Raw genomic sequence first — 25,016 nt, 5'->3', positions numbered from 1 at the left:
CAAAATAGCCTCTAAGACTGCTATACTACACTGCATTATATAATATAATCCCTTAGAGGACCCAGCTACTTTTTTTCCCCCTTAAAAAACAACACAGCCAGGCATGGTGGCACATACCTGTAATCCTAGAAACTACGGAGGATGTTGCAGGAGGATTGCGAGTTCAAAGCCAGTCTCAACAATTTGGAGAGACCCTCAGCAACTTAGAAGGACCCTATCTAGAATATAAAGTACTGGGCATATTGCTCACTGGTATAGCACCCCTGTTTTCAGTCCCCACCAAAACTAAAAAGCAACAACAATAAAAAAATTGTGATATCTTCTCTGTTCTACCCCACCCTTTGAGACCAATCATTTGGGAGCTCTGATCTCCCCTCATGACTTTTTCATATGCTAAGAAGTCCTGTTCTCTGAACCTAATTCTAGCTTCTTTGTGTTGCATAAATTTTAACTTTATTTGGTTTAAGACCTGATTCTATCTTGTGTCTTTTCCTGCTTTCTGTAGTAAACTTTGGATATAGTCTTACTTGGGAAAAGAATGATAGCTTTTGCCTCTTCGTTTGTTTTTTGGTTCCTTAAATGCTTTTTACTAATTGTTATCACTTTCTTTGTCAAACAGGCCACCAAGCAGTTTTTGGAAGAGATTAACAAGTGGACAGTTCAGTACAACGTTTCCCCACTCTCTTGGAATGTGGCTGTCAAGTTCCTCATGGCCAGGAAGTTTGATGTGCTCCGAGCTGTGGAGTTGTTCCACTCCTACAGAGTATGTGGCTTGGAGTAGACACCTCTATGGTTGGGCTTTGGGCTTTTTCAGTGTTGTTTTCTTTTAATATACTGCACACACATTGCTTCTTTAATTGCCCCCTTTTCCTGCCATGAAAAGTCGATCAATATCCAAGAAGAGAGATACTGTGAGAGCTAACTCTGGGCAGAGCAGCTCCTGGAAATAATGCTTATATGCCTAAAGTTTGTTGTAGAACCGGATGGTGCTTTTAATGACTGAAGCTAAGGAGGTAACCTGATATCATCCTGGTGGTGGGATAGTTGTTCACACTTGTTGGAGTTTGAGTCATAGCTCTTCACTTTGGCTGCCTGCCCCATTTATTCCACTGGTTTTCATGATCTCTGGGAGTTTGAAAACCTGTCATTCAGATGAATGCTGAGCTTAATTTAGGAAGGTAGTCCTAGTCCTAGAAAAGAAGAGTAACTGTATTACCTAGGTCTATATCTTAACAGTACCTTTATACAAATCAACCAACATTTTCACTTTTTAAGATTTTTATATATTTTTAAATTTTTTTTGTAGTTGTAGAAGGACAGCATACCTTTATATTTATTTTTATGTGGTGCTGAGTATCAAACCCAGTGCCTCATACGAGCTAGGCAAATGCTCTGCCACTGAGCTACAGCCCCAGCCCCTATTTTTTTGTTTTTAAAAGGGCTCAGTCTTTGATTCTGCATTTTTTCATTTTTAAAATTTATTCTAATTAGTTATACATGACAATGGAATGTATTTTGACACATTGTACACAAATGGAACATAACTTCTGATTCCCGATTCTGTGTTTTAATTTGCTTCCTCAGCAGTGTCCTTTAAAGCAATCTATATTTAGGGGCCAGAAAATTGTTCTGAAAAGATATAAAATCTCTATAAATTAAAATATTTGGGATAACAATACTAGGATTAGCTTAGGACTGAAGCTCACTTATACCTATCTTGTGGGTCATTCAGTATATTCAATATTTATAAACTTATTCATTGTATACCTACTATGTTCCAGTTGCAAAGATGACCTTTTTTTTCCCCCACTGTAATGCTGGGGATAGATTCATCCCAGGGCCTTGTTCAAGTGCTCCAATGCTGAGCTACATCCCCAGCCCAAAGATTACTATTTAGAAGGAGAGAGTAAACAATTATAGAAATGTCATGAGAAAGCAGCACTGGGTTCCCTGGGAGCACATTTAGTTAGGCAAGTCAGAAAAGCTTTCCTAACTGAAAGGATTTGTAAACTAAGATCTGAAAGATGAATAGGAATCAAGCAAATTGAAGAGTGTGGCAGAGAACAGCAAGTTCAAATGTTCAATGGAAAGAAAGAAATTCAGCTGAATCAGAATGTTAAGTAGAAGTTGGGGGGCAAGGAAAGAGATTGAGTAGCAGAGATAATTAGGGCCAGATTAGAGAGTGTCTGATTTCTGAAGGGCAGAGAAGTTCACTAAAGGTATAAGCAGTGAAATGAATTAGTCATATTGGTATTCTGGAAAGATTTTTTCCTCACTGTGCTTTGGAAAATGGATAAAAGGTCTGCACTGTATTAGAGACAGACCAATTGAAAGGCTATTGCACTTATAAGGACAGATGATTGCAGTATTAATAAGGATAATGTAAGAGGAGGTGGAGAGAAGTGGGAAGACTTATAAGTTACTCAAACTGGTATGAAGAAAGAAGAATCAAGGATTTCAGAGTTTTGACTTGCATGTTGGGGTAAATGGTGGAGGTATTTATTTTACACTGAAGTGGGTATAGGTGTGTGGAGAGAAGGAGATTTTGAGTTTAGTTTTTCTGTGTTAAGTTTGAAGTGCCTTTGAGGTATCCAAATAGACATATCTTTTAGTGGTTGGAATATGAATCTAGGCTTAAGAAAAGAAGTTCATACTAGAAATAGAGATCACGGTATGACCAAAGTAGAACTGAATATTGGAGCCTTGGGAATGGATGGAGGTCATATTGGGAAGGTGTGAGAAATGGGAATAGGGTTAGAATCTAACCATAGACTTTTTCTTCTTTCTTTGGTACAGTATTGTTTTGAAAATTGAGAATGCCTTGGGTAGGTTATAGGTCATGCACTCTCCTGTGATGTCACCACAAATATTGTCTTTACTTGCTGCTTTGTCTCTAAAAACAAACAAAACATAGTTATTTTTATTTGCCAGGCACGGAGCTAAATTAAAGCACATAATAATTGCTTTATAAAAATTGGCAAAATGAATAAACCAGTGAATGACTAAATTAATGAACAAATGCTCATATAGCTGGGTATGGTGGCACACAGAATCCTAGCTATAATCCTGGCTACTTGGAAGGCTGAGGTAGGAGGATTTCAAATTTGATACCAGCCTCAGCAACTTAGACCCTGTCTCAAGATAAAAAGAGCTGGGGTGTAGCTCAGATGTAGAGCACTTGTCCAACATGTGCCAGACCCTAGGTTCAAGTCCCAGTACAAAAGAAAGAAAAGCCCACAGAAGAAACTGATAATTGAGTACTTGTCATCGTAGTGTGACAAGCTTAGTGAGACACCATTTAAAAAAAAAAAAATTTAGAAAAAGGGCTGGGGGTGCTGGGGTTGTGGCTCAGAGGTAGAGTGCTTGCTTAGCATGCATGAAGCACTGGGTTTGATCCTCAGCATCACATAAAAATAAAATAAAGGTATTGTGTCCACTTACAGAAAAGAAAAAGGGCTGGGGATGTAACTCAGTGATAAAGTGCTCTGGGTTCAATCCCCAGTACTGGGGGGAAAAATGATTTTCAAGTGGAGGGAAGGCTCCTATTTAAGATAGGAGAGGCCTAATCCTGGAAGATGTTTGAGAATGTATGTATCCATACAATTTCTGGGTCTATACTTCCATGTCTTTGTGTAATGTCAGTGCTGCTGCACTTGATCCTATATCCTAATATTATGGATTGTTTGGGCTTAGGGAGAGGATTCTTACTGATTGAGAGAAAAATATACTATCTCAGGGAATAATAAGGTAGATTTGGACAGAAGTTCTGATAATGCTAGCTGGCCTGGAAGAAGTGACAAAGGAGTTCATAATTTAGTTTACTTCTGACTTCCCTTAGCTTTAAAATTTGTTGGTTTCATGAAGCTGTCCTGTATGTAAAATATTTTTATATTCATCTTGTTGTGTTTCCTATTTAGGAAACCCGAAGGAAGGAAGGTATTGTGAAGCTGAAACCTCATGAGGAACCTCTCCGTTCTGAGATCCTCAGTGGAAAATTCACCATTTTAGTGAGTCTGTGGACCTACCTTATATTGCCTTGTGACTCCCTTTTATAGCTGTTGACTATTTTGAACTTTGTTCCTAGAAGCTTATCCACAGTCAGGAGCAGATTGTGGAGTAGCCATGCTGTTTGGCACAAAATTATTATAGTAATTGAATTACTAATAAGTATTTACTAGAATTACTTATAGTAGTTGAATCATTGAATTATGGAGAATTGGATGTATAGTAAGACTTACAAAAGTTTTTTCATTGGTATGTTAAGGTTAGTCAAGGCCTTGAGATGGGTATATAATACATCAGAACACATCCTCCCTTATTTATTGGAAGCTCCCTACTTATAAGAGACCTCTTGGCCTCTTGGATAAGTATATGATGGTACTTAGAAGGAAGTGTGGAAACCATGGTTCTGTTTTATGATTCTCTCCTTCTGATTGTTTGTTTTGTTATCCTGCTTGGGAAATTAGTTACAAAGTAATGCAGAATTATCCTTTGATCACTCTACAGTTGAAGATCAAAGAAAATGTATTTTATTTTCTTACTACAAGAATGTGGTTCAGCAAGTGCTGAGAGAATCAGGCATGGAATGATACTAACATTCTTCCCTCTCCAGAGTGATTGGTGCAAGTCAAGGAAGTATTGCCAGCATCCTTTTTTTTTTTTTTTTATGTATTACATCTTTTATCTGTATAAGTCTTAGTGATTATCATGATTTTTCTGTTTGAGTTTTAAGTATTTCTTGTTTCATTTGCTTTAGAATGTTCGGGACCCAACAGGAGCTTCCATTGCCCTCTTTACTGCCAGATTGCATCACCCCCACAAGTCGGTCCAGCATGTGGTACTTCAGGCTCTGTTTTATTTGTTAGACAGAGCTGTGGATAGGTAAGCATTGAAATTTTCTTTTAGGTGGTCTACATCCAGAAGGAAAGTGACAGTTATTGACCTGATTAAATTCACAGTGCCTTCATCATGTTCCTAGGATGTACTCAGGGCAGTGCTATGAATATAAAACAACCTATGTTTTTGAGGGTATGGCATGTTTTCAGGAAGTATCAGGATTTTAGGTATTATAATTCTATAATATATAATTCTACACCTTAGCTCTATTTCAGGGTAACAGAAGCTGAGATAGCCAATTATTAGCAATTGCCAGTATATTGAAAATTACTTATTATAAGAGAGAGGGAGGAGGTAATGACTTGTGGTTTTTTTTTTTTTTTTTTTTTTTTTTTTTTGCTCATATCAAAACCCTTTGAGGGGCTGGGGATGTGGCTCAAGCGGTAACACGCTCGCCTGGCATGCTTGGGGTGCTGGGTTCATTCGATCCTCAGCACCACATAAAAATAAAGTAAAGATGTTGTGTCCACTGAAAATTAAAAAATAAAATATTAAAAAATTTTCTCTCTCTCTCTCTTTAAAAAAATAAATAATAAATGAAATAAAACCTTTGGGGCCTCCGTTTTTTTTGTCTGTAAAAGACGAATGATACCATTTAGTTCAGGGGATTTTGAGAATAAACATTCAGGAAGAAGAACCCAAAAGTATAAGGTTAAGCAGAATCATTGTTGTAATAAAAATAGACACATAGGCAAAAAGAACCAGCTCAGGCCATCTCTCCTTCCCTCTCTAAAATAAATGAGATTCAAGTTCTATAGACAGAGAAACTGAAGTACAAAGAAATTATATGACTTTTATTTGTTTAATTATATAAACATAATTAAACTTTGTATCCATCATGTTTATCCTTCTATTAAAAAGTTCATTGGCTTTTTATTATTCAGAAGTTGAGTATAAGCTAAATAAATGTGAACCCTCTTTCCAAATGTGAACCCATGGCCTTGAGCATGCTAGGTATGCTGTCTACTGTTGTGATGACAATTAAAAAAAAGTCACATGTGTTGGTTCAACTAGGTCCAAGATCTTGTTTTCTTTGCCCTTGGCCAGAGCTGTTTGTACTGTGCTGTACTGTTTTTCCTGCCTTACTTCCTTTTTTCCCTTGAGCTTGCCATTTACAATTTATTACTGCTTTTGACATCTTTCGTCCTTTGTTAAAAGTGCTGTATTGTGGACTGACATCTCAGAATAGAGATAGCTACTTTAGTTAGTCTGTGAACTTATAGGCTGGAAATAGCCATGGGTGGGGTTGTCTGTCTACTTCACATGTTACTGCCTTTTTATGTTGCTTTCATATTTATTAGCTTATCCTGTTGATGCTGAGCTGGAGATATATCCAAACACCACACACAACATTATCTTGAATTAGAGAAGTTGTCAAGCGAGGACCAGTAATCTCAGTGGCCCTATACCCTGCCCCCAACAGAAATGTGGAATTTCTTAGCTCTTCTTCCTTTTGACCATTCATTAGGCATAATTTCTAGGATGTGATTCTTTTTAAGAGTTTCTTTAGCTCAGAAAATGTATAAAAGACTCTCTTCCTAAAATCCACTATCGGCTTTCCTCCCTGAGAGCCTTAGAGAGTTGGAGCTCTCACATAGGCATGGCAGGATGTTTGGCAGTGGTTAGATCTTGATTTTTCTAGTGTGAATATTGGATCCCACAGGAGGACCACAAATATAAACATAATTAAATTTTGCATTCATCATGTTTATCCTTCTATTAAAAAGTTCATTGGCTTTTTATTATTCAGAAGTTGAGTGTAAGCTAAATAAATGTGAACCCTCTTTCCAAGCAAAATATTCCCCCCAGTGAGTAGAAAATCCTGTTTTCCTTTGTTTCCTTGAGCCAGAATGGTTTTCCCTCTCTTCTTCTCTTCACTTTGAGGTCTAACTTTCATCACTGGCTTCTTCACCATTCCAACCTGTTAGAAATAAAATTTTTTATTAGTACATTATAGTTGTGGATAACATTGGGGTTCATTTTGATGTCATTATATAAGCATAGAATATAATTTTGTTCCAATTCAGTCCTCAGTACTTCCCCTTTCTCTCCCCTCCTCCCTCCCTCTGTTCCCTTTCCTCTACTGGTTTGCTTTCTATTTACTTTTATATTTTTTAAAATTAGTGCCCCTCCCCCCCCACACACACGGTGAAATTACTGTGGTATGTTCATATATGCACACAGTATAGTTTGGTCAGTTTCATTTCACCATTCCTCCTTATCCTTGTCCCTCCTCCCTCCCCCTCAGTTTCCTTCCTTTACTGCACTGATTTCTCTTCTGTTTTTGTGGAATTCCCCCAACACCACTTTTTTTTTCCCTTTTCTTTTTTTGCTCTTCCACATGAAAGAAAATATTGAGCCTTTGACAGAAAATTTCTGAGTCTGGCTTATTTCACTTAAAATGGTGTTCTCCAGTTCTATCCATTTACCAGCAAATGCAAAAATTTTACTCTTCTTTATGACTGAGTAAAGCTTCACTGTGTGTATGTATCACATTTTCTTTACCTATTCATCTGTTAGTATCTGGGCTATTGTGAATTATACTGCTATAAATATTGAAGTGGCTGTATCACTATAAGTCTGCTGATTTTAGTTCTTTTGGATAAATAACTGAGGAATGGGATAGCTGGCTCAAGTGGTGATTCCATTCCTAGTTTTTTTGAGGAGTCTCCGTACTGCTTTCTAGAGTAGTTGTACTAATTTTTTTTTCAGTTCCACCAATAATGTATGATAGTAATAACAATGAAATAATTTTTTTACTCTGAATTTAATAGCAGTTATTACCAATACCTGTCATTACGTATTTAATTTTACATGGCCTCAGTGTGTCGTTTATCTTATTTTTCATCTACCACAGAATGTTAGCTCCTTGAGGGTAGGGAACTTTTTTTTTTAATACTACATAGTGGAAACTTCTAAATCCTTGTAAGGAATGGTATCATGAATATCCACATACCCATCATCCATCTTCTTCAAAGCAATTCATAATCAATATTGTTTCATTGATTGCCTCTCATGTATGCTATATCCTCGATTCTTTGAAACAAATGTCAGGGACTGTTTTCAACTTTTGTTTTTCCCTGTGGCATGTAGCTCAGGAATTAAAATCAGTAGGGAAGCAGTCAGCTATCACTGTAAACCTCATATTTTGTACCCAGAAAAGCAAGAATCATATTGCATTTGTACTTATTTCATATATGCCTTCATAGGATAATCAGTTTCATCTAGGAATATAGAATATTCATCTAGGAATATATTATTTTGTAGCATAGCTTCTTTTTATTAAATTCTCTTTCTCTTGTCTCTGACTTAAGTTTTAGTCCCTGGAGCCTAGAGGGGAAATCCCATAATTCTTTTAGTTGGCCCTAAATGAATTCATGGAGAAATGGAAATTCTTCAGGCTTGTATCCAGGTCTACTCAATAATTGTGTCTCACATTTTTTAAAATATTTTATTTTTTAGTTGGACACAATACCTTTATTTTATTTATTTATTCTTATGTGGTGCTGAGGATTGAACCCAGGGTCTCGCACGTGAGAGTTGATGGACCTTTATTTTACTCATTTATTTATATGTGGTGCTGAGAATTGAATCCAGTGCCTCACACATACTAGACAAGGGCTCCACCACTGAACCACAACCCCAGCCCAGTCCCCAGTCTTTTTTTTGTAGCTGGAAACAATACCCTTATTCATTTATTTTTATGTGGTGCTGAGATTTGAACCCAGGACCCTGCACATGCTAGGTGGATGGATGCTCTACTGCTGAGCCACAACCCCGCCCCATCCCCAGTCTTTTTTGAGACAAGGTCCTGATAAGTTGCTGAGGCTATTCTTGCGATCTTCCTGTCTCAGCCTCCTGAGTCACTTGGGATTATAGGCATGTGCCACCATGCCCCAGTGCCTTTCAGGGTTTATGGAAAAGTAGTGAAGATTTAGCAGTAAAAACAAGGTTTGCTGAAAAAACTTGCACATGCCTCAGAATTAGAGATTTTTTGAGATGTCATCTACTAGATGGATGCTTCCATCTTGGATTTTGTTAAAAGAATGAAGGTTTGGAGGGTTCTAGAAGATAATACAAAAAATCAGGATACAGATTAACATTGAGAATACTGATTTTTGAGGAATGTGTTTTCTCAATTCTAAATAAATGTAAAAACTTGCTATTAATAGTTTAAATAATTCCCTATAATATTTTGGGAATATAAATCAAATAAAAAAACAAGGTCTGGCTTACTTTGAATGAAATATTTTCATTAAATACATATTTTTGTTCAATGATTGGTTTGCAGCTTTGAAACTCAAAGGAATGGACTGGTGTTTATCTATGACATGTGTGGTTCTAATTATGCCAACTTTGAGCTGGATCTTGGCAAGAAAGTCCTAAACCTGTTGAAGGTAAGGCTGTGGGAGGATTCTCTCAACTCCCCTTCAATGCTTAGTATTTTTTTCTCCCTATTATTTGGGAAAAGATTTAGTAATGATGTAAACTTTAGATACTAAGTTTAATTTAAAGGTCATCTGTAAATGATGACTAATATTTGCTTCCTCAGAAAAAGAAATGGTCTTTTTTTTTTTTTTTTTTTTTTTGGTGTTACTGGTGATTGACCCCAGGGCCTCAGACAGCAGGCAAGTGATGCATCACTGGATGTCACTCTCAGCCCTTGCTAAATTGCCCAGGCTGGATTTGAATTTGTAATCCTCTTGCTTTAGTCTCCTGACTTGATGGAATTATACATGAACCCCATCAAGCGAAGCTTGTTTTTAATTTTTTCAAAACATATTTTTTAGTTGTAGATGGACACAATACCTTTGTTTTATGTATTATATTTTTATGTGGTGCTGAGAATTAAACCCAGGGCTTTGCACGTGCTAGGTGAGTGCTCTACCGCTGAGCCACAACCCAGCCCTATTTTTTTTAAGAGAGAGAGAGAATTTTTATTTATTTATTTATTTATTTATTTTAGTTATCGGTGGACACAACATCTTTGTATATGGTGCTGAGGATCGAACCCAAGCCACTCGCACGCCAGGCGAGTGCGCTACCGCTTGAGCCACATCCTCAGCCCCCCCAGCCCTATTTTTTGAGTTTTAAAAGGTAATGTGGGGGCTGGGGATGTGGCTCAAGCGGTAGCGTGCTTGCCTGGCATGCGTGCGGCCCGGGTTCGATCCTCAGCACCACATACAAACAAAGATGTTGTGTCCCCCGAAAACTAAAAAATAAATATTAAAAAAATTCTCTCTCTCTCTCTCTCTCTCTCTCTCTTTAAAAAAAAAAAAAAGGTAATGTGGTTTATATGCCACTCTAAAATCACAAAGCTTCACCAGAGAAACTGCACCCTTACTTTGTGTAATGACTTTGATTATTCTATTTATTTTTTCCTTTTTTTTCCTCCGGTGTTGGGAATGTGACCTATGGACATCCTATCACGGAGCTATACCCCAGCCCTTTATTTTTTATTTTTTTGCTACCAGGATTGAACTCAGGGGCACTTGGCCACTGTCCACATCCCCAGACTTATTTTGTGTTTTATATTGAGACAGGGTCTCACTGAGTTGCTTAGTGCTTTGCTTTTGCTGAGGCTGGCCTTGAAGTCACGATCTTCTTGCCTCAGTCTCTTAAACCACTGGGATTATAGGCATGCTCCACTGCACCTGGCTCCAGCCCTTTATTTTTATTCTGAAACAAAGTCTGGCTAAGTTACTGAGGCTGGCCTTGAATTTGTGATCCTCCTACCTTAACCTCCCAAATTTCTGGAATTACAGGCATGCATCACCGTGCCCGGCTTTCTGTTTCACATTTTTAAAATAGTTAGTCATGACCAACTAAATTGATTTCTGGACTTACTGAGTCATAGCTTGCTGTTGGAAAAGCATTGGTGTAGGAGGAGTCTGTTCCAGGACCTCACTTAGAAGTATTATTGAACTAAACTTTTAGAAGTATTTATTTACTATTACAGCTTCATAACAGAAATCATAGAAAGAGAATGTATACTGTATGCTATTTTCAAGGACTTGTTTCTTTCACTCAGCATTATGTTTTTAAAATTCTTATTTTGGTAAGTAGCTATGATATATTCCTTTTCATTGATCAAAGGATTGATTTCTTTGCATTTTTCATTCGTTGATGAATATACCACTGTTTTATATATTCTCTTATTGATAGCTCCTCAGATTATTTCCTATTTTTTGTTCTTGTGGACAGTACTGCTATAAACTTACTTTCTTTATCTCTCTCTTTCACTCCTTTTTTTTTTGGGTGTGTGGAACCATAGATTGAACCAGGGATGCTTCAAATCTGGCCCATATCCCTGACCTTTTTTACTTTTTATTTAGAGATGGGGTCTGACTAAATTGGTTAGAGCCTCACTGAGTTGATGAAGCTGGCTTTGAGTTTGTGATCTTCCTGTCTTAGCCTCCTGAATCCCTGGGATTAAAGGCGCGTACCACCATACCCAGCTCTCTTTCTTTTTGAAATGAACATTTTTATACATGTTTTTTGGTGAAGTTTGCAAGAGAGTATCTTGAGCAATATTTCTCAATCTTTTGTTTTTCCTCAATTTTTTCATGATTGCCTCACTAAAGAGGCTTCTCTTCCCCTCCTTCCCTCCACCCCCTCCTTCCCTTCATTCCTCTGCTTCCTTCTTTCTTTTATTTAATTTTGAGACAGAGTCTCAACTAAGCTGTTGAGGCTGGCCCCAAACTTGGGATTCTCATACTCCGAGTCATTTGGATTACAGGTGCCACATTACCAGGGCTAAGGAGTCTTTTTAGACCTTTTTTCCCCCTAGTCATTTCTCTTCTTCCTCCTTCTCTTTTTTATTTTTTAAAATTGTGGTGTTTGGATTTGATCTGGGGGCCCTTGAAAATGCTAGGCAGGTTGTTATTACCGGGCTTAATCTTCAGCAATGTTTATTTTATTTTGCAATAGGGTCTGACTATATTTGTTCAGGCTGGCCTTGAATCTGGCAATCCTCCTGCCTCAGCCTCCCCAGTTGCTGGGATTAGAGGCATGTGTCACCATGACTGGCTCATTTAGACCATTTTAAGATCATTGGCTTTAAATACATTCATATTGCAACCATAACCACTATCCGTTTTCAGAACCTTTTCATCATCATGAACAGAAACTCTGTATCCATTAAATAGTAACTTTTTCTTCTTTTTGTTGGTACCATGGATTGAACTCAAGGGTACTGAACCTTTTTATTTTTTGAGAGAGGATCTCGCTAACTTGCTTAAGGCCTAAGTTGCTAAGGCTGGTTTTGAACTTGTGATACTCCTACTGCAGCCTCCCAAGTCGCTGGGATTACAAGTGTGCACCACTGTACCCAGCCAAATAATATCTTTTTCTTTTCTTTTTTTTTCTGGTCCTGATTAATCTCTATTCTGCTTTCTATGAATTCACCAAGTATAGGTGCTTATATAAGTGGAATTATTAAAATACTTTTCCTTTTGTCTCTGGTTTATTTTAGCATAATGATCTATAGCATGATTAGAATTTCATTGCTTTCTAAGGTGAAAATATTTTGTGTATGTACAATTTACTTCTCTATTCATGTTAATGAATACTTGGTTATTCCCACCATTTGGCTGTTGTGAACATTAGCTATAAATATCTGGTTGAGTCCCTTCTTAGTTTTGAGAAGTGGAATTACTATTTTATGGTGCTATAGATTGAACCCAAATCTCAAGCATGAGTTTATTTATTTATTTTTGCCATACTGAGGATAAAACAGAGACACAAGCATGCTAGACTCGTGCTCTGACATTGAACTACATTTTTAGACCTGGAAGTGAAATTTGTTGGGTTATATGGTGATTCTATTTTTAACTTTTTAAGGCACAAGTGTGTTACTGGGATTGAACTCAGAGGCATTCTAACACTGAGGTACATATGCAGCCCTTTTTAAAATTTTTTATTTTGAGACAGGGTCTCTCTGAGTTGCTCAGGCTGGTGTTGAATTTGCAATCCTCCTGCCTCAGCCTCCTGAATTGGTGGGATTACAGGGTGGCATCACCAAGCCTGGAGAGATTTTGCTTTTATAATTTAAGAATTTTATCTTAACCTGGGAGGTGGTACATGCCTATAATCTCAGTGACTTGGGAGGCTGAGGCAGGAGGATGGCAAGTTAGAGGCTAATCTCAGCAAATTAGCAAGACCCTAAGCAACTTAGTGAAACCCTGTCTCAAAATAAAAAAGGTTGGGGATGTGGCTTAGTGTTAAAGTGCCCCTGGGTTCAATCCCCAGTACAAAAAACAATAACAATAAAATGCTAAGACCTTTATTTTTAAGTATGATTTGTAGGGATCTGACTTTTTTCCTATATCAATCACTTTTTCTCCTGGTTTTACATATTTAAATAGTCCCCATCCTCATTTTTTTTTTTTTTAAGCCACAATGTGTGTTTTATTTAGATAAGGGGTCTTGCTGAATTGCTTAGGGCGTTGCTAAATTGCTGAAGCTGGCTTTGAACTCAGGATCCTCCTGCCTTAGTCTTTGAACTGATTGGATTGCAGGAGTATGCCACTGTGTCTAGCCAGTTTTTTTTTTTTTTTTTTTTAAAGATGCTTGGAATTGAACTCATAGCCTCCTGTGCTAAGCATGTGTTCTACCACTGAGTAAATGTCCCAGCCCTTTTCCCCAGTTTAGACTTTCTCTTTGTAAGCTTTAACAAAATCATAATATCTTGGTAATTTAATATACCTTTGATAATTTAGTTAACTGTCTAACCATATTTCTCCTTTATTCACCTTGTCCTCAGGATTAAATAATACCATTATGATCAGTTTAGTTTCTCCTTTTAAATTATTTTTAACTTTTATTTAATTTTTACATTTATTTATTTTTATAGCACTGGGAATTGAACTCGGGGCCTTAAAATGTACTAGATAAGCACTTTTATCATAGAGCTATATCCCTAGTCCTTTATTTTAATTTTTTGAGATAGGGTCTCCTTAAATTGCCCAGAACTTGAACTTGTGATCCTGCCTCAGTCTCCCAAGTATATGGGACTAGAGGAATGTGCCACCACTTCCTGATGGGAATTGAAAATAAAATCATAATTTTACTTATTTATGTGTGCATGTGTGTATGTATGCTAGCAGTGGGATTGAACCAGGGGCGCTTTCCCAATGAGCCACATTCCTAGCAACAGCACCCCTCCCACCCCCTGCCTCTGTTTTTTGTTTATTTGTTTTTTGGTAGCAGGGATTGAAACTACTAAACTATGTCACCAACACTTTTTATTTTGAGACAGGGTCTTGCTGAGTTATTTAGAGCCTTGCTAAGTTGCTGAGACTGGCCTTGAACTTGTAGTCCTCCTGCCTCAGCTTCTTGAGTCGCTTAGATTACAGGCATGTGTCACTGTGCCTGACTTTAAAATTATAGTTTTGATCCTCTTTAGTTTAAAATTATGTTGTGAGAGGGGCTGGGTTGTGGCTCAGTGGTAGAGTACTTTCCTAACACAGGTGAGGTCCTGGGTTCGATCCTCAGCAGCACATAATAATTAATTAATTATTTAAAGGTTAAATTTTAAAAATATTTATTGTGAGAAATTCTTTGAAATCTTCATTGTAAAGTTATATGACATTCTATTGTAAGATACACCATTTAGTTAATCACTACTCATTTTGGACATAGATGTTCTGTTCAGTTTTGAAATGGTATTCTATTTATTTTTTTAGGAACTGGGGATTGAACTCAGGGGCACTTGACCACTGAGCCACATCTCCCACCTTCTTTTGTATTTTATTGAGAGACAGGGTCTCACTGAGTTCCTTAGTGCCTCACTTTTGCTGAGGCTGGCTTTGAACTCTGGATCTTCCTGCCTCAGCCCACTGAGCTGCTGGGATTATAGGCATGCACCACTCTGCCCAGCTTCAAGTGTTATTTTTAACCATCAAAGTAAATGTTTAGGGGTTGGGGACATAGCTTAGTGGTAGAGCATATGCTTATCATGTGTGAAGCCCTGAGTTCAATCCCCATTTACCATTTAAAAAAAAGGGTAATAAATGTATTTTTTAAAATAAATCTGTGTTTCTGGTTATTTCCTTAAGATAGATGGTCAGAAATTGATGATCGAAGAGCATGCACAATTTTAAGGACTTATAATGTCAGATGCTTTCTTTCTTTTTTTAAAAAATATTTTTTAGTTGTAGGAGGACACACAATATATTTATTTTTAACATAGTGCTGAGGATTGAACTCAGTGCCTTACGGGTGATAGGTGAGCACTCTACCACTGAGCCACAACCTTAGCCCACCACATGCCTTTCTAAAGGTGTTATCCATTCACAATTCTACCAGTAGTATATGAGGGTGCCATAAAGTCATTTAAATGAATAGGTAGCAATTTGCTGTGATGAAGAAGACAATGGCTCCTATTTTCTATAAATCATTCTGTGGAAGTGCAGGTATTTTTCCAGACTGTTTTTTAAATTTGGCAGTTTAAGGGGTTATTAGTATGAATCATTGCATCTTTGAAGAAAAATATGAATTTAGTGGCCTTTGGAATATTTTGTTGTGGATGCTGTCTCCTCTCCATAGGGAATATTTAGATTCTCTAAATTAGCTCACTGAACAGTAACTGAAAAGAACAGAATAACATATCAAATCGAGATTTAGCCTTTTTTTCCCCCCTGTTACTGGCAGTTGAATCCAGGGAACTTTAAAAGTGAGTTACATCTCAAGCCCTTTTTGTTTTTATTTTGTGACAGGGTCTTGCTAAGTTGCACAGGCTGGCCTGGAGCTTGTGATCCTCTTGTTTTAGCCTCTCTAATAGCTGGGATTACAGGTGTGTGCCACTGTACCTGATTTGAGAATTAGTCCTGTGTGTGCATGTATATAGTACTGGGAATTGAACTTTACCTCTTAACTGTCTCCCCAGTCTTTTTTATTTTTGAGACAGGGGCTTGTTAGGTTTCCCAGGCTGGCCTAGAACTTTTGCTCTTCCTGCCTCTATCTCCCAAGTAGCAGAGATTTTCTGTGGTGCCAGTGCGTTTGGCTGAGAATTAGTCTCTCTCTCTCTTTTTAATTTTTTTTTTTTTTTTAGTTATACATGGACACAATATCTTTATTTTGTTTGTTTATTTTTATATGGTGCTGAGGATCTAACCCAGTGTCTCACATGTTCGAGGCATGTACTCTGCCTTTGAGCCACAACCCCAGCTTGAGAATTAATCTTTTGAAAGTGTTAGAATACAGACACAAAAAAAATAAGGTAAAAGATTTGTAGTTACAGTTTCCTCTTTTTAGGATGTTTTGGAAATAATTTCTTCACAGTTAGAATGCTAATATTACATCAATCCTGCATCCGAGAAGGGCCAGAATATTGAAAAACTGAATTAAACCAAGCATTGTGAATGATTTGTCATTCTTAAGCTTTGTATAGACCATTTGCCTTTGTGCATAGTAGGTCATTTGTGTTTTATTTTATTTATTTTTTGGTGTTGGGGGTCAAACCCAAAGTGTTCTGCATGCTAAAGATATTCTGAACCCCTGAGCTACCCCAGCCTTGGTTATATCTATAGATTGAATAAATAAATTTACAGATGAAGAAATGGGTAAAAAAAAAAAAAAATGATGATACAGGGTGGGCTGAGGTTGTGGCTCAGGTAGAGCACTTGCCTAGCACGTGCAGGGCCCTGGGTTTGATCCTCAGCACCACATAAAAATAAATAAACAAAATAAAGGTTTTTGTCCATCTACAACTAAAAAAAATATTTAAAAAATGATGATACATACACAGAACCAAATTAGATGCAAATTATGAAAAGAGATGTTTCTTTTATATTCAGTTTTTCCTCAGGCTAACTTTTCTTATAATTTTAATACATAGAATTTTGGGGGGATACAATATGTGTGTTGATGTGCTATGTAAATGTATAGGATAACTCCTGATAAGAGAACTCAGAATAATACTCTTTCATCCATAAAGCTATGGTAAACATGAAGTTAATATTATTAATTTAAATAGTAAATCATCTTCTAATTTCTTTGTTATTTGTATTTTTGCTGAACTGGGGATTGAACCAGGGCTAGTCTAGTATTGAGCTACATCTCCAGCCCTTTTTAGTTTGTATTTTTTAAGTATTTATTTACTTACTTACTAGGAATTGAACCCAGGGGTGCTTTACCACTGATCTATATCTCTAGTCCTTTTTATTTTTCATTTTGAGAAAGGATCTTGCTAAATTGCTACTGGTCTTGAGCTACTGAGTAGGTGGGATTACAGGTATGGGCCACCATGTCTGGTTTAGTTTTTATTTTCAGACAGGGTCTGCGAAATTGCTTGAATTTAGGGTCTTGAATTTAGGATCCTGCTGCCTCATCCTATACAGTTGTTGGGCTCATAGGCATCGCCACCTCATTGATTTCTTTTAACTACTTTTCCTCTAGCTATTGAGAAAAAAGTAGAATTAGTCGGTACACTCCCCCTACTGGGTAAGAATGGAGAGAAGTATAGAAAATCTAAACGTGGGGCTTGAACAGTTATGGGTCCCATTAGGCTTAAATCCTCATACGTTTTTCTCTACAGGGAGCATTTCCAGCTCGTTTGAAGAAGGTGCTTATTGTGGGAGCACCAATATGGTTCCGAGTGCCCTATTCCATCATCAGCCTCCTTCTGAAGGACAAAGTCAGGGAGAGGGTAAGACAAGTTGGCTTTTTCTTATTTAGAGGTGGATAAATTCCCATGTGTACTATTGGAATCCTGTCAATTAATTTGCTACTATCAAAAAATTCTCCTGGCTTGTTTCCTGAAATCTTCTCTACTTCTGTCAGTGTATTCTCTCCTATCCTCTCTTTCATTCATTCATCAGCTTGGAACACACTGCCTTCCTCACTATTCTGTAATCTCCTTGTATTAGGAACTGGCCATAGTTTATCTGGCTCTTGCATAAGATAGTACTGAAAGAAAATAAAAGAAAAGGAAACAACAACAACAAAAAAAGATGGTATTGAAGGAATGTGTCCTGGAGGTAATTTAAAGATGGCTACTATTTCCGAAATTTTAGGGCAGAGGTGTAGCTCAATGGCAGGGTGTGTACTTAGTATACATGAGGCCCTGGGTTCAATCCTTACTATCCAAATAAAAACAAAGAAAAAAACTAAGAATTGAAAATCAGCATATAATTTAATTACATTAGTTGAGCTGGTGTTAGACTTTGTTCATCTGGATGTACCATTCTGCAGGATGGAAAGGGAGAGTCCCTCACTGTATCTCTTCCTATTTTTATTCTTGGTACTTTCTCTTAAAACAACTTGTTACTTCCAGTTTCACAAGAATGGTTGCAAATTACTTTAATTCTATTTTAATTTCAGGAGTGCTTCAGGACTAAAAGATTATAGTCTTAGTCAGTGATTGTAACCCTTGAAAGAAAGGGCATATGAAACACTGGCATTATAGGGTAAAAATAATAAACTTTTTTTTTTTAAGGATTTTTTGTTGTTGTCGTTGTGGGTTTTTTTTTTTTTTTTTTTTTTTGAGACAAGGTCTCACTAAGTTGCCATATTGGCTTTCAATCTTTGCTGTCTTCCTGCATTAGCCTCCCAAGTCACTGGTATTTCAGGCATGTACTACCAATCCTGGCTCTCTCTTTAGAAATATTATCAGATTTTTGCGGCAAGGAATTATTAAGTTAAATGAATAATGCAGATCTTTATAGCTGAGGTGACTTGGGTCAGAGAGGGGAAAGTGGTGATGTTTCGTACTCCAGAAATTACGTAGAGACCTAATGAGTCAGAGCAAGAGAGATCTTTCTTTCTTTTTCTTTTTTTTTTTTTTAAGATATTTATTCTTAAGTTTTAGGTGGACACTATATCTTACATTTATGTGGTGCTGAGGATTGAACCCAGTGCCTCATGCATGCTAGGTGAGCACTCTACCACTGAGCCCCAGCCCCAGCCCGAAAAGAACTCTGTGAGAATACTCCTTAGTTATGTTCTTGCATATGAATTATATATGCATGTATAAACTCAAAATATATTGAGTGTCCTATGTAGTCCAGGCATTCGACCCTGGGGATTAAACAGTGAGTGAGATATTCCTTACTTCAAGGAGCTCACAGTCATCATAGAGGCCATAGAGGTATACATTGGAGAAGACTTGGACTTTGAAGGAGCATAGAAGAAAACGTTGCCTCAGGAGGTCAAGAAGGACTTCACAGAGGAGGTGAACAATGAGCAGGTCCTCAAAGAGGTAGAGGAGGAAAGAAGGTGGTCTAAGAAGAGGCAATAGCAAGAAAGAGAAGCTTTTAGGAAGAACAGCATTCCTGCTCCAGAGAAGCTGACTAAGGAGAACCAGCTAGGCTATCTTGGTCCAGCAGGCCATGCCAAGCAGAGAGCAGATTTAAGTATTATGATGACTTATCTAACATTTTTCCTGGTCTACCCTGTCTGTGGGTGGTTGGTTTTGTCTTGATTTCATAGAAATATGTTTTTGAGAATACCCATACCAAGCTATGAGTAAAACACAAAGTAATAGGCTTAGAATTGGTAGCCTCAGTATAGGGTTGAAAAAAATAACCACTACCTATGCATTGTTAGTGGTCAAAAAGAATACCAGCATGAGATAGTATAGAGAAGCATTGTTAATAGTACATATAAAGCCTTTGTTCTCTATACCTTCCTTTCAGAAGGTATATAGCAAAGCCTCTAATTCCAGAAGTGAATTTGATACACATTCTCAAAATTCAAACTTGTAGCTGAGAAATTCATTGGACTTAATCCCAGGCAGATGAAATGCATTCTACTTCTTTTATAAATATACCTGGTTTTTCAAGCAAATGTCAACCCATTTCCCAAATTCAAATAAGCACATTTGTTCTTTATCTTCATTATCTGTGCCCCTTTCCTGCCCCAGTACTCACATGGTTCTTTCTGGCCTTCTAGATTCAGATTTTAAAGACTTCTGAGGTTACCCAGCATCTGCCCAGGGAGTGCCTTCCAGAAAACCTGGGTGGGTACGTCAAAATTGACCTCGCCACTTGGAATTTCCAGTTCCTACCCCAGGTGAACGGCCACCCAGATCCCTTCGATGAGATCATCCTGTTCTCCCTCCCTCCTGCCTTAGACTGGGACTCAGTACATGTTCCAGGTCCCCACGCCATGACTATCCAAGAGTTGGTAGACTATGTTAACACCAGGCAAAAGCGGGGGATATATGAGGAGTATGAAGACATCCGTCGTGAGAACCCTGTTGGCACTTTCCACTGTTCAATGTAAGTAGGAAAGTTTTGGGACAGCAATTGGTTATCAAGATGCCTCTGGTGCTGCTGACAGCAGCTCTTCCTTATGTGAAGGAGCATCATTCTCACATAATAGTTTTCTCTCATTCAGAAAGAGGTTATCTCCTTTTTTGGTGCTTGCTGCCAATGTCCTGTGCTTTGATATTTCAGAAGGTCTTTGATACCAATAGAGGATCCTTGTAATAATGGACATGACTTTGGATATTTTCCTGAAATGCAAGTGTTTTTTTGTTTGTTTGTTTTTTAAACTCAAATGTGCTGTTTTCTATTCTCGTCCTCAGTGTGAGCTCTGGTCTGTTCAGTTTTTCCTTAGAGCATTTATTGTGAATCTCTACATCTTGAAACAATGGATGCTGGTGCATTTAAAAGAATCCATAGTCAAAAAGAGAAGAGTTGCCTCATATGAATTTAACTTCTTGAAACTTTCCTTCTACATAAATCCTACCACAAAACCAACTGGCTAGTTTATAACTCTGGTTCATAACTTGGTAATGTTGTTGACAATAGAACATCAATCATCTCTATTACCATATTGCTTTCATTTCTCTTGCCATGTTTTTGTTGTTGTTGTTGTTGTTTTTCGTACTGGGGATTGAACCCAGGCAGGACCTTGTGCATGCTATGCAAACCCTCCACCATTGACATACATTCTCCAACGCTTATTTATTCATTTAATTTTGTGGTACTGTGGTTGAACCCAGGGATGCTCTACCTCTGAGCTACACCCACAACCATTCTTAATTTTGAGACAGGGTCTTGCTAAGTTGCTAATGCTAGCTTCAAATTTGCAATCCTACCTCACCTTCCAAGTAGCTAGAATTACAGGCATGTACCACCATATCCAGTTATTTTTTATTTGGGGGCAGGTCTCATTAAATTGCCCAGGATGACCTTGAACTTGTTATTCTTCTGTCTTAGCCTCCTGAGTCACTAGGATTACCCATGTGTGCTACCTCACCAGATTCTTGACATGTTTTAAATGGCTACAAAAGAAATCCTCTTTATTACTAATGAACTGTCTTTTGAAAATTAAGGAATCCAGGGGGAGGGAAAAGGGAGATCATGAACTGAAATCGAATTCCATGCATGTATGTGTTTTGGGCTTGACCCCAACCACTATATGTATAACTATAAAGCTCTAATAATTAAAAAGAAAATTAAGGAATCTGTTTCAGTGGGTCTCAGGCTCAAGTTCCACTTACTGAAAGTCTTCTCTGAAGATTTTTATTTCCCATTTATGTACCTTAGTTTTCCTGTGTGTGATATGTGACTTATGAGTTTTAATGTTTCACCTACCTTAAAACTTTAGGAATCCATGATTTTGTGAGTACCTGAACTCCCTCAGAATTCTGCCCAGATTAGTCAGGGTGTAAAGAAGAAAATGTAAAGGAATAAGGGGAAATAATTAGGAAACTGTGATGGGGGCAATAAGAGAGAATTGGCAATTGAGAAGCCAATAAGCAGAACAAGAATGAAAGAAGGGGTGTGTGGGGGGGGTATAGCTCAGTGGTAAAGTGCTTGCCTAGTAAGCATAAGGCCCTGGGTTCCAACTCCAGCACTCCCCTACCTCCCTCCCCGCAAAAAAACAAAAAGCAAAGGAAAGAAAAAGAAAAAAGAATGTAAATAAAGTACATGTAGAAAAAGGGAAGCAGAGTATATATCATGAGGGGAGAATATTCTTTTTGTTTTCTCCCTACCAGTGCAAATCACTGTTTACATTTCTGTTTACATTCAATTTCTTTCCCAACCAACTCCCCCCGCCCATAGTCTTGAAGAAGGCAGTACCTTACAGAAGGGAGGAGTACTTGGCAATAGTGAATATTCTGATATTTACTTCATAATCCAGAATTCCAAGGGAGACATAGTCTTTTTGGGTAGTAGTTCTATAAGGACTTGTTATAAGACAGAGTTGGAGTTGCTGAAGATTCTGAGTTCTAGAACTGAAATAGGGCTCCATCTTTCAATAAAGAGGCAAGACTGTAAAGTGTTCTCATCAGACTGTGATATATTCTCTGATTGGCAGATGGCCAAACAGACACCCAAACCTGCTCTTCTAATGCAATTACCTATCAGCAGTGAAAAGTTGCAGAAACCTCTGGAACAAGGTGAGGAAGCCTCAACACAAGTGTTGCATAAACAGGATCATACCATATGATGATGAGATGGCTTTTTTACTAGGTGTAATTCTGTGAAGATTCATCTGAATTGTTCATTCTTTTTATTGCTGAGCAGTATGCTGTGCTGTGGATATACCAGTTTGTTTAACCCTCACCTGTTGAAGGACATCTGGATTATTTCTAGTTTTTGGCTATTGCAAGTAAAGCTGTTAGAAACATTTGTTTCTAGATTTTGTGTGAACATGTTTCTACTTCTGGCATAAGTGTCCAGGAATTCAATTGCTAGGTCATATGGTAATTCTGTGTTTAGCTTTTATGAGAAACTGCCTGTTTTCCAGAGTGTCTATACTGTATTCCCACCAGCAATGTATGAGTAATCAAGTTTCTTCACTTCCTTACCAGCATTTAGTGGTGTCACTATTTTTTATGTTAGCTATTTTGGTAGATGTGTAATCTACCAGAATTATTTAATTTGAATTTCCCTAATAGCTAATGGTGTTGAATCTTTTTAAAAAAAACATCCATCCCTTTTTATTTTTTATTTAAGACAAGGTCTTTCTAAGTGGCCAAGGCTAACCCCAAATATGCTATCCTTTTTGGCTCAGCTTCATGAGAGCTGGGATTATAAGTGTGTGATACATTACTCAGCCAGGTTGAATTTTTGTATAAATTGTAAGATTTAGTTTGATATTCATTTATTTTGTTATTGGACATCTAATTTGTTGCAGGTCCCTGTGTTGACAAGGAAATCCTTCCCATTGAATTGTCTTTGCAACTTTTTGATTTTAAAAAATTGGCTAGGGCCAGATGTGGTGGTCCACACCTGTAATCCCAACTAATTAGGCAGCTGAGGCAGTAGGATCCCAAATTTGAGGTTAGTTTGGGCAACTGAGCAGTTGCCCAGACTTCTTTTTTTTTTTTTAAATATTTATTTATTTATTTATTTATTTTTAGTATTTGGCGGACACAACATCTTTTGTTTGTATGTGGTGCTGAGGATCGAACCCGGGCCGCACGCATGCCAGGCGAGCGTGCTACCGCTTGAGCCACATCCCCAGCCCAGCCCAGACTTCTCTCAAAATAAAAATTAAGAAAAAAAAAATCTGGGGGTGTAGTTCAGTGGTAGAGTGCTTACCTAGCATGTGCAAGTCCGTAGATTTAATCTCTGGTACTAGAGGGAAAAAAATCAGGTAGAAACAAGGGGAAATTTTTAAGATGTAGAAAACTACAGAGAATGACCTAACAAACTCCATGCATATCACCTGAACTGACGACACATTGACACGATAATTAATCTTTTTTGTCATGATTATGTAAGTCTTTTTTATTTTGAGACAGAGTCTCACTAAATTGCTGAGGGCCTTACTGAGTTGCTGAGGCTGGCCTTCAACTTGCAATCCTCCTGCCTCAGCCTCCCAAATTGCTGGAATTACAGGCATGTGCACCACACCTGGCTACTTCACGTCTTTTTAAAAAATTATATAAAAGGAAGAATTCATTATGAATCTGAAATCTCTTCCAATCATTACCCTCAGTTCTTTGCACTTCCCACAAGCAGCTACTGGTACAAATATGATATATTTCTTTCCATTTAATTTTGTACACATACCCTTAGAATAATATGGAATATTATTTTATGTGGGTGACCTTTGTAAATTTTTCATTTCAATCAATAAGGAGTATTTTTTTTTTCAAAAACCAAGTAATGCCAAGGGGAAAAAAAAGCAGAAGCAAAATAAGCAATCTTTTGCTTTACTCTCAATTCTACTGTCGATAACCATCCATTTTCAGCTTTTTTTTTTTCCTCTTAAGACTGGATCTCACTATACCTGCCTGGCCAGTTTCTAACTTGTAGTTTCAAGCCATTGTCCTGCCTCAGCCTCCCAAGTAGCCAGGAGTACAGGCATGTGCTATCATGCCCAGCTTATTTTCAGTTTTTAACAACTGTTTCTCCTGGTATTGTTTCTAAATTAAAATGATTATGATTCTCTTTATTAGTTTTTGTTATAGGTGAGCATTTGATTCTTATACCATGTCACCATTTCTTTCTTGGCTATTTTCCAATATATGTCATAAATTTTAATTGAATCAGTAGTCACTGTTTACATTTTTATGACTGATTTTTTTTAACTGCAGAGGTAAGTGTGCTACTATCAAATGAATAAACATATTAAATAATTAACTAAATCCATTTTTTGTTTCTTCTGGAGTTATCTAATTTTTAAACTGTCTTTTAATTTTTTCTGTACCTATCCTGATTATTTTTCTGTATGCTTAATCTGATTTATTTTACCCTGTCATTATTGTTTCCCAAGTAATCAAATAGATAGTCATTTGATTTCATTTTTTTTTAAAGAAAGAGTGAGAGAGGGAGAGGGAGAGGGAGGGAGAGAGAGAGAGAGAGAGAGAGAGAGAGAGAGAGAGAGAGAGAGAGAGAGAGAATTTTGATATTTATTTTATAGTTATCGGCGGACACAACATCCTTGTTTTGCATGTGGTGCTGAGGATCGAACCCGGGCCACACGCATGCCAGGCGAGCGCACCACCGCTTGAGCCACATCCCCAGCCCCAATTGATTTCATTTTTTTAAAAATATTTTTTTAAGTTGTTGATGGACTTTTATTTGCTTATATGCGGTTCTGAAAATTGAATCCAGTGCCTCACACGTGGTAGTTGTGGCACAGCCACAACCCTGATTCCATTTTTATACCTAGAGACCTCACTTTCAGAATTTTTTGTTCTTTTGCTCCAACCT

The 25,016-nt window shown here is 37.5% G+C and overlaps 1 protein-coding gene across 1 annotated transcript in view; it reads left to right on the top strand.

Moving 5' to 3' along the window:
• Ptpn9 (protein tyrosine phosphatase non-receptor type 9) overlaps positions 1-25,016 on the top strand; it is an 86,214-nt gene that overhangs the window by 37,580 nt on the left and 23,618 nt on the right. Inside the window, exons 2-7 of the mRNA XM_026387810.2 lie at positions 620-763; positions 3,918-4,007; positions 4,757-4,881; positions 9,188-9,293; positions 17,435-17,545; positions 19,789-20,117. Coding sequence (XP_026243595.1) covers positions 620-763; positions 3,918-4,007; positions 4,757-4,881; positions 9,188-9,293; positions 17,435-17,545; positions 19,789-20,117 — 905 coding nt within the window. The remainder of the gene's footprint in view (positions 1-619; positions 764-3,917; positions 4,008-4,756; positions 4,882-9,187; positions 9,294-17,434; positions 17,546-19,788; positions 20,118-25,016) is intronic.

This window comes from Urocitellus parryii, chromosome 6 (assembly GCF_045843805.1).
Source record: "Urocitellus parryii isolate mUroPar1 chromosome 6, mUroPar1.hap1, whole genome shotgun sequence".
NCBI lineage: Eukaryota > Metazoa > Chordata > Mammalia > Rodentia > Sciuridae > Urocitellus > Urocitellus parryii.
The sequence above is the reverse complement of the archived record's forward strand: the minus strand, read 5'-3'. Positions and strand labels throughout refer to the sequence as shown.